The 15,302-nt window shown below is 50.8% G+C and overlaps 1 protein-coding gene across 1 annotated transcript in view; it reads left to right on the forward strand.

The window, feature by feature from the left end:
- The window catches only part of ATP10A (ATPase phospholipid transporting 10A (putative)), a 98,531-nt gene that overhangs the window by 57,467 nt on the left and 25,762 nt on the right, over positions 1–15,302 (forward strand). Inside the window, exons 3-7 of the mRNA XM_090263612.1 lie at positions 5,084–5,169; positions 10,748–10,854; positions 11,233–11,364; positions 12,380–12,510; positions 14,570–14,822. Of these exons, the coding sequence (XP_090119738.1) occupies positions 5,084–5,169; positions 10,748–10,854; positions 11,233–11,364; positions 12,380–12,510; positions 14,570–14,822 (709 nt within the window). The remainder of the gene's footprint in view (positions 1–5,083; positions 5,170–10,747; positions 10,855–11,232; positions 11,365–12,379; positions 12,511–14,569; positions 14,823–15,302) is intronic.

Genomic DNA, 15,302 nt, shown 5'->3' on the forward strand with positions numbered 1-15,302 from the left:
TAGGGAGAGGGGAAGTGAGGGAGAAAGAGGGAGAGAAACATCACTGTGTGGTTGCCTCTCACATGCTTCCACCTGGGGACCTGGCCCACAGCCCAGGCATGTGCCCTGACTGGGAATCGAACCGGCGACCTTTTGGTTCACAGGCCCTTGCTCCATCCACTGAGCCTCACCAGCCAGGGCTTCCTTGCAGGTTTGATGTCTCCTGCCACCAGTACCAAAATACATATGACTTCATGCGGATTTTTATTTCTCTAATAAATACTGAGAGCCAGGGAACACTGGTGAACAACACAGTTTCTTTCCCGCTTCAGGTTAACTAATCAAAAATATTGATTTGGCAACACAATGTTTGCAATCAGCAACTAAATTCCGCGTCCATTCATTCATGTGCTCACTCGGTACTACTCTGTCTGCCGTTCTGTGAATTCCTGCAGCTCTGACCAGCATGTAGTGAATATAAATTGGATTGAAAATGCAAAATGAGACATGGGGTGATTATTCCAGTTAATTGGGGTTAAATGCTTTGCCTAAATGAATTCAGATATTGTTCACCCTTTGTCAATAAATACGCAGCTAGATTAGATGCTACAAAGAAGTCATGTTATTGTGCCACCACGTGGAATGTGTCAGAGGACTGTGCTTTCTGGAACATCAGAGAAGCCCTTGTGGCCCCTGGTGGTCCACGGCAGCAGGTGAGGGGGCCACAGCAAGCAGGATCTTGTCTGGCACCATCTCTTGTGACATGTGAGATCCTTGGGTAGTAAGCCTCTGTCACCCGTGAGGTGTCTGTGCCCCAGGCTCCAGGCTGGTCTCAGGGAACCTGGGGTCTAGCGCAGAACAGTGGAGACGCTTCAGCCGGGAGCAGGTATACAAGGGCCTGCAAGCCCTGGGCAGCGGCGGCCCCTGCCTGTCCCACCTCAGCCAGGGGCTGTCACTGCCTGATGTGTAGGGGACAATTAGCCAAGGGGACTGGGTGGGGCGGGGGGAAAACGAAGCCAGGCGGAAAACTGTGGGCCTCTCTATGGCTCCCCACATGGCCAGAGTGGGTGCTGGGAGCGGGGGCGCCGCAGACGAGGTCTATTCCAGGACCCTGGACAGAGCCTGGCAGCTGCCTGGAAACACCACAGACAATCCGCCTTCAAAGGCGGGTGTACAGGTGGGGTGATGACGTTGGGACTGCAGGTAGTGGCATCTCCAAGTCCCCTGTGAGCAGGAACACCTTGACGGGCGGCGATAAGGGCATTTTCAGATGCGGAGGGCAGGAGGAGCGTGCGCACAATTTGCGTGTCTTGTCGTGAGTGCCGGAGAGGGTGCTGCTGGACTTGATGCCTTCTCTCACCCGGGCTCCCCGGGACGCTGTCCCCCAGAGACCCAGCCCTCCACGGGGAGGGCAGGCAGCACCTGCTTATCTCATCCGCAAAGCAACATAAGCTGGTTCATGTCGCCTTTTTTATGATTAAAAAAATAACAGTGTCCACTTGAATAAATGGTAAATGTCCTTTCAGACATCACTGCTTCCATTTCGGGGAATGGAGGAGGCCTGCTTTGATTTTTCTTTTTTTAAGATTTTATTCATTTATTTTTAGAGAGACGGGGAGGGAGAGAGAAAGAGAGGGAGAGAAACATCCATGTGTGGTTGCGTCTTGCACACCCTCAACTGGGGACCTGGCCCGCAACCCAAGCACGTGCCCTGACTGGGAATCGAACCAGTGACCCTTTGGTTTGCAGACCGGCAGTTAATCCACTGAGCCACACCAGCCAGGGCTTGCTTTTGATTTTAATGAATACATGTTAGTAATTCCTTTAACACTAATGTGAAATGCGAGATCAGTCACAGAATCCTCCCCATGAGCCAAGCGTTATTCAGAGAAGAGTCTGGGCGCACGTGCCTCCCAGCGTGGCAGACAGGGAAGCAGAGCACCTGCATGTACCTTTTCTACCGGGTCCACCTGGAGGGGATACTGACCACCCGCAGAGGAAGGACGGGGCACCTGCTGGTGTGGCAGAGCTCTCGGCTGCTGCATTTTCTAGCACAAGTGCAAGTTCAGGGCTAGGGCTGGGGGCTCGCCACTGTGTCCCCACCTGGCATCGTCCTTCCTGCCCATTAAGGTCAAACCACTTTGTCCACAGAAGCTTGAGAAACATTTGGAGTGGGGCAACAGGAAGGATGAGCGTTTCCATGCCAGGGAGGGGCTTGCTTGGACATGCATGCTCTGCACTGGGTCATGTCCCAGCTCCATGTCATTAGCCACTTGTGCTCTGCGTGCTGAAGAACTGCGGGTTCATAGGGCTCCACAGACCTTGGAGGTTCAAGGTCAAGTGCCCCCTCTTCACTTGCCGAAGTCTCACATTGATTAATGAGAAGAACCAGGACCAACTTCCAGGGCTCCTGGGGTTCACACCATTTGGGGTGGCCTGTGCTAACTCCACATCCACAGACATTGTTGAAGGTGGGAGGGGATCATCAATACCGATCCAACCAGGGTGCATTGAATTGTCTTGGGAAACGTTAAAACCTTACAACATTTTTAAGTTTCGTTGGAACTTTCTGTACAAGCGATCATATACTTTCCTCTTTTCCTATTAATGCAAGATCGTCTCAGTGAGTGAAGGCAGGGAGCTGAGACACATTTTTTCTCAAGTACAACCTTCTATTTTTCATAGAAATAACACCCTCGCTGCATAGATAACTGTGGTCCCGAGACGTCTGCTTACCCAGAGGTAACTGGAGATAAGTAGTAACTTACTGGAGTCAGGATATTGAAACACATCCCTAGCACAGCCTCTCATTTCTTGGGCTCTGGCTGATATGGCTCAGTGGGTTGAGCGTCATCCTGCAAAGCGAAAGGTCACCAGTTTGAATCCCGGTCAGAACACATGCCTGGGTTGTGGGTTCGATCCCCAGTCACAGAGCATATGAGAGCCAGCCGATCAGTGTTTCTCTCTCACATCCATGTTTCTCTTCTTCTCTTTCTCCCTCCCTCCCCCTTCTCTAAAAATAAATAAATAAAATCTTTTTTTAAAAAATAAAGTAAAACAATGGAAGGATAGGCAGCCAGCAGCACCTAGGTCAGCATTTAACCTGAAAAATCTAGAAGCACCTAGAGAGCTACGTGATGCCCAGAGGCCAGAGGAGACATGTTTCTCACCTCTAACATTGTTTTTATGGCAGAATGAGTTCTCATTATAAATAACTAGCAGGAACCACTATACAGTTAACTTATTTCTAGAAGAAATACAGGTAAGTGGAAGAACTAGCTACGTCTCGGGATTTGCGAAACGAAACTTTTCCAAATATAAACTCTTATTTATCTTTGTTACAATATGTCATTGGTATAGGTGTGCACTTGTACTTTTCTAATTACATAACTCTGGTGATAAAAGGGACAAAGAGGAATTATTTATACGCAAGGCTCTTTGTTTCTGTGCTGGGAGGCCCTGGAATTCTGGGCTGTGTTCTGCTTGGTGATTAATCACTGTCCTCACAGCCATTTCTCGGTGTTTGTTTATATCTGCTTCTTAGAGCTTTTTGTGTGTGTGTGTGGGAAAATGCGCATCACATTTTAACCATTTTTACGCTTCCAGCTCTGGGGTGTTGATTTTATTGTCTTACAACCATCGCCGTCATCATCTCCAGAACTTTTTCATCTTCCCCAGCTGTATATCTGCTGTAAAGTAAATGGAGTTGGCCCTGGCTGGGGTGGCTCAGTGGGTTGGAGCATCATCCTGTAAAGCGAAGGGTCGCGGGTTCTATTCCCGGTCAGGGCACAGGCCTGGGTTGCAGCTTTGGTCCCCACTCAGGGTGTGTATGGGAGGCAACTGATCGATGCTTCTCTGTCACATTGATGTTTCTCTCTCTCTCTCTCTCTCTCTCAAATCAATAAGCATGTTCTCAGCTGAGGATTAAAAATAAAATAAAATTCAGGAGCCCTTTAAAATGGCATTGTGATTCCCGCTATTGAATTGGGCTGTCATTACCTAGCGAGCCCTCCCTGGCACACACGGTGTCCTGGAAAAGTCAGAAGTGACTTCTGAGTAATCTCCTCTGTGGCTGTGTTCGGTGCCGGGGAGCGCACGGTTGTAGTGGGGCCGTCACGACCTGGGGTGGCGTCATGTCAGCGATGTCAGTGCCTTCTCTTTGACTTCTAATCACTTGCACTTTTTATGTGATGACATGCTTGGGTGAGCAAAGATGGTTCCACTTTTTACCACGCTGTGGCAGCGGAGAGAGAAAGACTGACAAGCTTGAGCAAAGGGAACTGACTTTAAAAATCCTTTCGTTGTACTCGATTCTTTCCACCAAAGGCGTGTGCCCTGTATTTCCTCCCCTCTCCCCTGCCCTGCCTCCTCCCCCCTCGCCACCCCCAATCCCTCCATATGTCACAGCCGACAAGGCGAGATTCTAAATGAAAGACTTTCTTGTGGTGAGCTGTCATTTTTGTGTTTTCATGGAGCAGATTCAAACAGAAAGTTTGGGCTTACACGTTGGTGACGTAAATGTTTCTCAGCAAATATTGGCGAAGAATTTTTAGCACACATTGAAGAAATACCTCCTAAGTTTGTTTCCCAGGTGGAATTTGCTTCTCTAGTAGGAAATTGGAAGATACTGACCTAGCCCCCCAAAATGCAATTGCTCCTTCCTGTCACTAGTGACTTCCTTTGCTGGGATCCCAGATTCTCTTTTATTCACCCAAACATTTTATTTATTTACTTATTTAGAAAGGAAAGGAGGGAGAAAGAGAGGGGGGAAAACATCACTCGCCCCCTACTGGGGACCTGGCTCGTAACCCAGGCATATGCCCTGACTGGGAATTGAACCGGCGACCCTTTGGTTCACAGGCCGGTGCTCAATCCACTGAGCCACAGCAGCCAGGGCTGAGCTCAGATTCCCTTAGTTTGCATTAGTGCATCTCACTCACTCAGCAGGTGAGTTATCACTCGTGATGGAAGTAGAGGCACAGTCAGTGAGCAGAATCTCCCATGCGGGTTCCCCAGCTGTGGGTGCCGCCCAGAAAGGCAAGAGCCCTCTGGCCGGAGCAGCCTGTGCCCCGATTTCTCTAATGTGTCCATGCCGTTATCTTAGGTCTCCGAATTCAATCCTTTGACGTTCACCAGCGTGATCGAGTGCGAGAAGCCAAACAACGACCTGGGCCGCTTCCGCGGCTGCATGTGAGTACCCTCCCCAGCCTGAGCCTGCCCTTCCGTTTGACAGACCCCTCATATATAGCACACAGTCGACCTTGAACGATGCGGGGTTAGGGGCGCTGACCGCCACATAATCGAAAATCCTCGTATAACTTGGACTCTCCCAACACTCGACCGTAACAGCCAACTGTTGACGAGAAGCCTTACCAATAATGTGCACAGTGCATCGACACATATTTTGCTTATTATCTGTATTATACATACCGCGTTTTTGCCATAAAGTACGCTAAAGAAAGCAGTGCTATTAAGAAAATCATAAAGATGAGAAAATGAATTTACAGTATTTATTGAAAAAAATCAATAAATGGATCCATCCATTTCCAGCCCGTGTTGTTCAAGAACTACCTGTGTACACACACACGCACAGAGTCCTAAAATATGCATTTACTGTTCTTTGCCACCTTTGTCCCTTTAGGAATGTTGCTCAGCACGTGAGAATCTTGGTTTCTTGTAAGGCTAGTATATAAGATTGTGTCTACAGTAGAAACTTACCCAAGTGCCTGCAGGGGGTAGTTCTGGTTTCGCCCCCTCAGCAGCCCTGGGAAGGGGAGGAGACAGAGGGGCCTGGCTGACCACACATGGCCCCATGAATGGAAACACAGGGGCCAGACTCGAGGAGCCCGAGTGGAAGTTCATTCATTTATCCATCCATCCATCCATCCATCCATCCATCCATCCACACAGTCATTGAATAAGTGTTTATTGAGCACCTACTGTGTGTTCGGCTCTGTTCAAGGCTCCGAGGGATAACAGGGTGACCAGAATAGACAAAAAGTCCTGCCTTTGTATTTATTTTACCCTAGTTAAGGAAAAAGAGAGGAAATACACACGTGAACAAAACCTGTAATCTATAATACGTCACATCATCCAGCCCCACACTCCAAAACAGAAAGACACAAAAGGCAGATAAAGGCCACAGATTGGTATTTGTTTCAGCTGCGCTGTGGGCTCACGGGGGGTGATGACACTATTCTCTCTGTGTTCACGGGCAGTTGAAATCTCAATGATAATGATAACAACCGTGTGGGCAAAGATAAAATGGGAAAGAATGGGGACTGTCTGTGAGTCAGGGCACGTCTCACAGAGAATAAATGAGGTGTACGGGCAAAACCTCAGGGATGGAGGGTGGCCCTGCCTGATCACAGCCTGACCTCTGTGCGACTGTCAACGCTCCCAGGCTTAGCTGTCCCATCTACGGAGCACGGGGCCGCCTCCCCGTGGGCTGTCCTGCTTCACGGTACGAGCTGACCCACGCGCTGCAGAGTGGTCCAGGCGCAGACACGCGGGGGCTCCATTTCTCAGAGCTCTTGGTGTGAGTTCGCGTCTCTGATTGACTAGCACATCCAGCACCGGGGAGTACCGTGGAGTAAGACGTGAGGAGCCGTGGCAAGAAGTTCAGACAAGGAAGGACAAAGGATACTGCGGGATGGGTCCTGGCTGCAGGCCCGGGGGCCCAGTCCAGAGCATCTCCCTGACACACGGGAGCCCAGGCAAATGGCCGAGCGCCTCCAGGCAGAGAGGCTGGTCGGGACATGCTGGGGTGAAGGCAATGGGGAGCAGGCCATACAGTGTGCGGTGGCTGAAGCCAGAAGCCAGCAGAGCAGGCTGGGGGGGCCGTGCCACAGGAAGTAAGCAGCTCAGACAGGATGCTCCCAGTAGAACGTGACATTCAGATTGCAGGAGGGACCGAGGCTGGTGGCATCCGGGCCAGCAAGGGTGTGTTGCTGGTGGTGGTAGAGACATGGCGGAGCCTGAATGACGTCAGTTCTGCACAGAAAGAGCAAGAGGAGGAGCCGCAAGGAGGGGTCAAGAAGGACCCCAAGGGTGCTGGTCCCAGAGACTGGGGGGCAGTGGAGCCCACCCAGGTCTCTGGGTGCTGGAGGCAGTGTGACCGCCTGGGAGAGAGTCAGCTGCAGACAACTGTCCGAGGTCTCTGGACATTTACGGTGCAGCCTGTGGCCCTGGAGGGGACCGCGGGGCAGTAAGCGTACCTCGTACCTCTGTGTTGAAACCGATGGCTTGCTACCCCTGTCATAGGCTCAGACAGATAAGCGCTGGTGTGCAGGACTCGCCACCAAGAGCAACGACTGCCGGGGACACTTAGCATCTCTGAGAAAGAGCAGCCAGGCAGGCTGGACTCTGCCCTTTATCAGCGGAACGGTGCCATTTCCCAAGGGGCATGCGTGTGGCAGTTGCCAGTGATCAGGACATGTCACCAGAGGGCCCTGTCATCACGGTTTGCTTTTGGCCCGTTTTGATTTAGAAGGGAGTGGTCGGAGGAGTCCGGAGGCCTGGGGACTTGAACTGGAGGAGGCCTCTCAGTGGCTCAGAGGGAACGTGAAGGGGTGTATCCGTTTGCTCAAGCTGAACATAGACCGGGCATTTTAAACCACAGAAACGTATTGTCTCAGTCCTGGAGGCTGGAAGTCCAAGGTCAAGGTGTTGGCAGGACTGGTGTCTGCTGAGGCCTCTCTCCTTGGCCAGTAGACGGCCGTCTTCTCCCTACGTCTTCACATCATCTTAACCTCTATGCTTGACTGTCTCTATTTCCAAATTTCTTCATATAAGGGACCCCGGTCGTAGGGGGTCAGGGCCCGTTCATTGACCTCATTTGAAGTTAATTGCCTCTCCAAAGAGCTGCCACCAAATACAGTTACATACTGAGACACGGGGGTCCTACCGCGACATAGGGATTCTGCGTGGGAGACACATGTCGACCCATAAGAAAGGGGTGGGTACTGAGGGAAGCCCAATGGCTGTATGTTCTCCTGTGCGTCTTTCTGGAATCGGCTTGTGCCTGCTTGCCCTGGGCCCTTGGCGGGGACCCTCCTGTCACAAGTTCAAGGTGGGGTTCAGGTGCCGAACGCCTGCCGGGTGACTCCCTCCTCGGGCTCCCTGCAGAGGCTCGGGCTCCTTCCCTTCTGCTTTCAACACAGGAGCCTCGTGCAGGGCAGTGACTTGGGGGCGGTGGGTTTGTCCCCTCGCATTGGCTGCCTGTCCCTGCGCTGTTGCCCTCATTGAGGCCCATGCACCTGCCAGCGACGCGTTCCTGTGTGACTTGGTCTGAATAAAAAGCACCGTGGCAATGAGACGCGTGTGTCACATCAAAGAAAGCGTAACGTCATAGTGCCCTCGTTTCTCTTGGGTTTGTCTCTTGCTCTGAATAAGCATGGCTGGAACTTTGATGGAGATGATTTGTTCTTTACTAAGAAATAATTTTCATGTCTTGTTGTCACAGAGAAATAATTTTCTGTCCCTGAGAAGTAATTTTCATGTCCAGCTGTCACACAGAGAGAACTGTGGCAGCAGACAGTCTGGCTCTCCAGACAAAGGAGCCGGGTCTGAAGTCCAGTGTCACGTAGGCTGGTGTCTTGATGCTTTTAGTTGGCCGTGAGGTGTTCGGGCTTGAATGTCTTTTTAAAGCAAATTCTTACTCTGTCCGGACTTGCCCATGGGGGTTGCTGACCGTGGGGACAGGGCGCCCCCGCGTGGTCCTCCGCATGCCTTCTGCAGAGGAATCAGCGTGGCGCTGCTAACAGGCTTGCAGAAGATGCGTCTCCAGCAGCGTTGTGAGCTTTCCTTCTTCTGCACCGGGAAATACATTCATTTCCCCTGGTTGTAAAGAACATGAGTTACGTGTGAGGTTGAGTCAGCCCTTCCCCTCATGCCTGTGACCAGGTGCCAGATGTGACAGGAAGTGCAGCTTCCTTTGACCTTGAACCTCCCCAGACCTGCTCTGGTGACCCCGCCAGTGGCACCGTGGCTGGGAACTGGTGAGCTTCAAGGACCACAGAAGAGCCTGGACAGGTGCAGCTCAGTGGGCTGTGCACCAGCCGACAAACCGAGTGTTCTCTGGTTTGATTCCCGGTCAGGGCACAGGCCTGGGTTGCAGGCCAGGTCCCCAGTTAGAGGCATGTGAGAGGCAACGATTGATATATCTCTCGCACATAGATGTTTCTCTCCTTCTTTCTCCCTTCCTTCCCCTCCCTCTAAAAAAATTAATAAAATCTTAAAAACACACAGAGGAGGTGATTGGGCTGTGGGTGTGGGGGGGGGGGTGACAAAGACTAGCCACTGAAAGCTTGAGAAGGTGACTTCCTGGAAGGGCCCCCTTGGTGTAGGTTAGGCTGGGCCCCCAGTTTTGGAAGTTTCCAGGGCCTTCCGCTGTGACCTGTCATGCTCCTGGGACCACGTCTGTCCCGGTGTGGTCTCGCACATGTGGTCCTGGCCAGCATGGTGACAATGGGACTGTCCCTTGTAGACCAAGAGGAGGAGTTGCAAATCCAGTGGCTTAAATGGGGACTGTCCCTCTGAATCTAAATAACACTGAAACCAAATTTAGAAAATCATCCCATGGAATTGGTGACCTTTCAGATTTACTACATTAATATTTCTAATAATGTTATGACTTCTTAGAAGAGAAAAGAATGTAGAGAAATGTTGCCAGAACCAGTCCCCTTCTGCTTTTTAGTGGAATGTTGGAGTTTCTGTGACAGAGAGATGCCCAGGAACTGTGATGGGCGGGTGGTCAGTGTCCCCGTTCAGCCCCACCTTCCCTGGCCTGCCTCTCTGGCCGTGGTGTGTTCCCAAGGTGACGGCAAGCTGTAATCCTGATGCCGGTTCCGATGCGGGGTTTCCCCACACTGAGCAGTCCCACGACACGAGCTGCGTGTTTTTCAATGGAACTCAGTCCTGACCCCATCTGCCTGCAGTTAGCGCAGACCCGACGGTTGCCGGGCTCAGTCCTCCAAGCCCACCCCCAGCCCCACCCCAGATGCCAGTGCTGGTGTTGAGTCCAGATTGTCACCTGCGCTTCTGGGACATCAGAGGTCCCCACGACCTCCTGCTCAGGGTCAATTAATTTGCTAGTCTATGACGAAAGGTGTGACAAAGGGTTTGGATGAACATCCAGGTGGAGAGACGTGTAGGGAGAGGCGAGTGGGAGGGGCGGGGGGCTTCCATGCCCTCTGAGCTCCCCCATCTCCGGCTCCCTGATGTGTTTGGTGGAGGTCATTCTGGTGACCAGCCCCCATCCGCGAGCTCACCCGAAGTCACCCTATTCGAACAAAAGCCACTTGCATCACCCAGGAAATTCCAAGGGATTGCGTATTCTGCGTCAGGAACAGCCAGAGTCAAAGGCCTGATGTGGGGACAAAAGTTGTTTCTGGGGCTCTTATCCCTGAGGAAATGGTCAGGATTTTAGTCGCGCCGTGCTGGGCTCTGGGATCCAAGACTAGATGTTAGAACAAAAGCTTTTCCCAGCACCTTGTTTACAAGCGTTTCGGCAGGCCTGCGTCAAGGCGCCGGGGCAGGGACCAATGCACACATTTCTTAGTATTTCCCAAAGCCCATCGGCAAAGTAAACACCAGGCTCTGGAGATGCTTCTAGAAGCCCTGTGACCAGCTCTGGTAGAGGCCACTGAGGCAAGCTGCTCCCTCCAGGGTCCCTGTCCCCCCTCCCAGCCTGGCGTCTAGACTCTTCCTCCCCAACACAGTGCTACTTGGCATGTGAGGCGCATGCGTGACATGTGTTCCTCCACAGCGTGCATGACAATGGGAAGAAGGCCGGGCTGCACAAGGAGAACCTGCTGCTTCGAGGCTGCACCGTCAGGAACACAGAGGCCGTCGTTGGCATCGTCATCTATGCAGGTGGGCACCTGGTCGGGGACGGCGCCGGCTCGCCACGTGGTCCTGTGTGTTCTCGAACTTGGCTCCTTGTTTATTTTTTTTCTGATTATAAAAGTAGCAGAGACCCAGTGTAGAAAACTTAGGAAACAAAGAAAAGGGAAAGAAGCACCGTATCTAATAGTATCTTGACCAAAAGTGTTCCCTCTTAGCCTGTCTCATTGCATGGGTCTCCATGGTTGGCACTTAGTTCAGATTACTTTTATACCCTGCTCTTCGGACCGAGCCTGTCCCATAAGTACTGTTGAATGCCAGCATCGCACTTCGATCCTCAGAGTCAGGGCCACGCATCCCCTCACTGCTGGACTCTGACCCCCCGCCCCCCTCTCCCCTCCCCCACAGGACACGAAACCAAGGCGCTGCTGAACAACAGTGGGCCTCGCTACAAGCGCAGCCAGCTGGAGAGACAGATGAACTGTGACGTGCTCTGGTGTGTCCTCCTGCTCGTTTGTATGTCTCTGTCTACAGCGGTCGGTAAGTCTCCTCGACGGGACAGCCTCTGGTGAGCCTGGTGGGCTGCCCACAGCTCACTCCTATGCCCTAAAGTTAAATGGCACATCTGTCACCGGCTGACACCCACGGGCTGTGTGCATCAGCAGGGGCCAGGCTGAAATGTCTAGACATGTGTGCTGGGCACCATGTGTTACTTTTCCCATCGGAAACTTCCTGGATGAAGAATGGTCTCGTCACTGCATTTGTCATGAGTCTAGTGGACAGAGTATCCAGAACCTGGTGATGAACCAGGAGTCGTAAGAGCAGGAGAAGCATAAATGCTACTAAGTGGGAACTCCGTGAAAAGAGGAGAAAAGTTACTTAGAGCCTGAGATGGGGCTGGGCTGGCAGTTAGTTTGCATGTGGGCTCCAGGGCTCTGCAGCCCATGACGGCCTCCAGACCCGGCCTCGGGAGCACCTCCCAGGGAAGTGTGTCGGACCTCTGGGTACATGGCGTTCACCACGTCCGGGCAGGTGGGTATAACATGGTCTCAGAGCTCAGTGGTGACAGACATCAGCATACAGGACAGGTAAAGGGCTTCTGTTATCAGAGAGCTCTGGGACAAGTTGATGAAGTAACATGCATTGCCATTGGCTTCCTGGAGTCTAAGGTATGTGGCTTTTGAGCCTCCAAGGAGGGACAAAAATGGGCAGTACTCAGAGCCTGCTGACGAGGCTGGGGTTTTGTGAGGTGCATGCTGGGAATTTCCTTTCTGGAAGGTTCTCACTGCCCTCTACCCGCAATCATTCAGTTCCTGTGTCATGCCAACCGTGGGAAACCGGATGCCAGCAGGAGTCCCCACCCCTGGACCTCCCAGCCGTCAGGTCACAGGGGCCAACAGAACCATGTGCTTTGCTGTCTTAGGTGACAAGCAGGCTCTTAGGGCCAAACGTACCTGCGTCAAATGATCGTCTTCAAGTTTCCGTTTACTTTGCAGTTCACTGTGTTCTCATTTGCCCTTTGGCCGAATGATGTTTCTCTTTGAACGTATCACAGGGCACGGAGTGTGGGTCCGGCGCTATCAAGAGAAGAAAGCGTTGTTTGAAGTCCCTGAGCCCGATGGCAGCCCTCTGTCCCCAGTCACAGCTGCGGTGTACTCGTTTTTGACAATGATCATAGTTCTGCAGGTAACAGGACGAAAGGCCACGTGACACTGGCTTTACTTTTCTGGCAAGAACTGAATGCTGTCCCCTGCTCAGCCTTGCCTGTAAATTCTGCATTGGGATGATCCTGACTTCTACTTTTCCTAGAGGGTGTTTCCTGGGGTGATTTTCAAGTTCAAATTCTCCTTTGCTGTTCTTAAGATGCTTAGGCTTTGAGGGGTTGGTTTGAGGGGTGCTTTATCCATTCCATTACTTCTAAAACAATCTAAATTTTATTTTAGAACTTTTTTTCAATTACAGTTGACACTCAGTATTATTGGTATTTGTTTCAGGTGTACACGTAGTGGTTAGACAATCATGTACTTATAAAGTGTCCCCCTGATATTTCCAGTGCCCACCTGGTACCTGACATGGTTATTACAATATTACTGACTCTGCTCCCTTTGCTGTACTTTTCCTCCTTGTGGCTGTTTTGCAACTGCCAGTCTGGAATAATTTTAAGACTTACAGACAAGTTGCAACAAAAAATAGTACAGAGAGGTCCTCTGCGTCCTTCACCACTTTCCCTAATGTGAACGGATCACCGTAGTACATTGTCAGAGCTAAGAAACCAGCTCTGGTACTTTGCCCGGAACTAAACTCCAGACTTCATTCAGATCCCGCTAGTTTTCCCAACAGTGTGCTTTTTCTGTTCCAGCGCTCAATTCAGGATGTCACAGCACATTTCGCAGCGTTGTTTATTATTGTTATTAGGACTATTACTATTATTATTATTAATTCACATGCCTCTTCCATGACTCCCAGTCACTAACTGAGGATCTGTGCCCAGGAGGAGAAGGGACAGTGAATGTCACTGCCAGCCTCCTTGGGAGCACACAGTGACCACAGGACATTTGCTTCACCTTTGTATTCCATTGCATGTGCTTCATACACCAGGAAACAGCCTTACTTAACTTTCCAAATTAGCAGGGGTTTGTTTGGAACTCAGTGAGGTCATTTACCTCCTGATTGTTCTCATAAAGTTTGCTGGAAGAAGAGGTTTCGACTATTGTGGTGACTATAGGAATTATTCAAAGAATTTTTTATACGTTATTATCATTTTCTGATAACATTTTCCCAATTTTATTGAGGCATATTTTGTAATGGCATATAAGGTTGTATTTATATTAATTTCAGGTGTACAACATGACGACTTGATATTTGTATATATTGCAAAATGATCACCACAATAAATTTAGTTAACGCCCATCATCTCACAGAGTTATACTTTTGAGTGTGTTGAGAACCTTCAGGATCTACTCTCTTCGCAAATGTCAAATATACCATATTAACTCTAGTCAGCATGCTGTACATTGTGTTCCCAGAACTCATTCATCTTATAACTGGGAGTTTGTACCTTCTGTAACATGTGTCTCATTAACATACTTAAATTACCGAGAGAACCAGTTCATCCAAATAATATTCTGAGCCCATAAATATCAGTTCAATACTGTCATACCTCCCCCCAAAATAAAAGAAATAAAAGATTGATTTCATGGAGGTGGTTCTTCAAGTGTCAAAACATAACTATTTTTCAGGGAGCCTTCTTTCCTTTGCTCTGTAATGCACGCCCCAGAAACTCTCCTTCAACACAAAACCAGCCTCGGAAAAGACTGTGGGGTGGGTGTGCCCAAGGGTCGGGCCGCTGGGAGCCCAGGGGACAGCCTGGGACCCCGGGGCCGTTGTAGTACAAGGTGACTTTGCTTACGAGGACTCTGACTCTTTCTCTCTTTCCTCTCCTAGCCTTTCTCAAGCACAGCTTACTCACTCGAAAACGCTTGCTTCTCTCCAAGCCATGGTTCCATATTTCCAGACACCATAGTGGATTTGCGCTCTGTGGGGCATCGTAGGCTGCCCTAGTTTAAACTCTTTGCCAATGCCCTAATCTTTTTCCAATAGTGCCTCTAAACCAACCTGTGTAAGCTCGTAAAGGTACAGTATAGTCCCTTCTTACTTGTGGTTGTAGTCATTTCAGTAGATCAGACTGATTCCGCAGCGTCCTGGCCCTCACAGTCACTCACTCCAGGTGCCCGGTGTCTTCTAGGTCCTGATCCCCATCTCGTTATATGTCTCCATTGAGATTGTTAAAGTGTGCCAAGTGTACTTCATCAACCAGGACATGGAGCTGTACGACGAAGACACGGACTCCCAGCTGCAGTGTCGGGCTCTGAACATCACGGAGGACCTGGGGCAGATCCAGTATATCTTCTCCGATAAAACCGGCACGTTAACTGAGAATAAGATGGTTTTCCGAAGGTGCACCGTGTCTGGCGTAGAATATTCTCATGATGCGAATGGTGAGTCTGGGAGTGGGGGCTGGGCCGGAAAGCTGCTCGGTCCCAAGCTACATGCCCAAGTGTTTGCTTGTGTGCACACACACATGCACACACGCGCCCTCCAAGGGTGCCGATTTGGGGGGGAGCCTGAAATGAAGCCCAGCACCGGAAAGGGGGCTTGTGTGCATTGCAGTGTACAGCGTGGGAAGGCTCAGGCTTACACACTCATTTTCTGCCACCCAAGCGGAACCCAGGAGGGCATCCTGGAGGAACTCACTTCTGAGGGGCCCGATTTCTGAGCCTCACGAATAGGCGAAGAGATGTTTCTGGGGTCGTCCATGGTGGACTTGTGATCAGCTGAAAATTCTTAGAATTTGTGCCAAATTCGTTCCCTTGGACTACGATGTCACAGGAGCTGGGAAGAACTGAGTCACTTCACGTTGGATATTTTAGGCGGTCTCTTCTCCCACCTCAGCTTTCCTTATCCCTTGCTGCCTCACT

This window comes from Furipterus horrens, unplaced genomic scaffold (assembly GCF_987537825.1).
Source record: "Furipterus horrens unplaced genomic scaffold, mFurHor1.1.pri manual_scaffold_16, whole genome shotgun sequence".
Taxonomy (NCBI): domain Eukaryota; kingdom Metazoa; phylum Chordata; class Mammalia; order Chiroptera; family Furipteridae; genus Furipterus; species Furipterus horrens.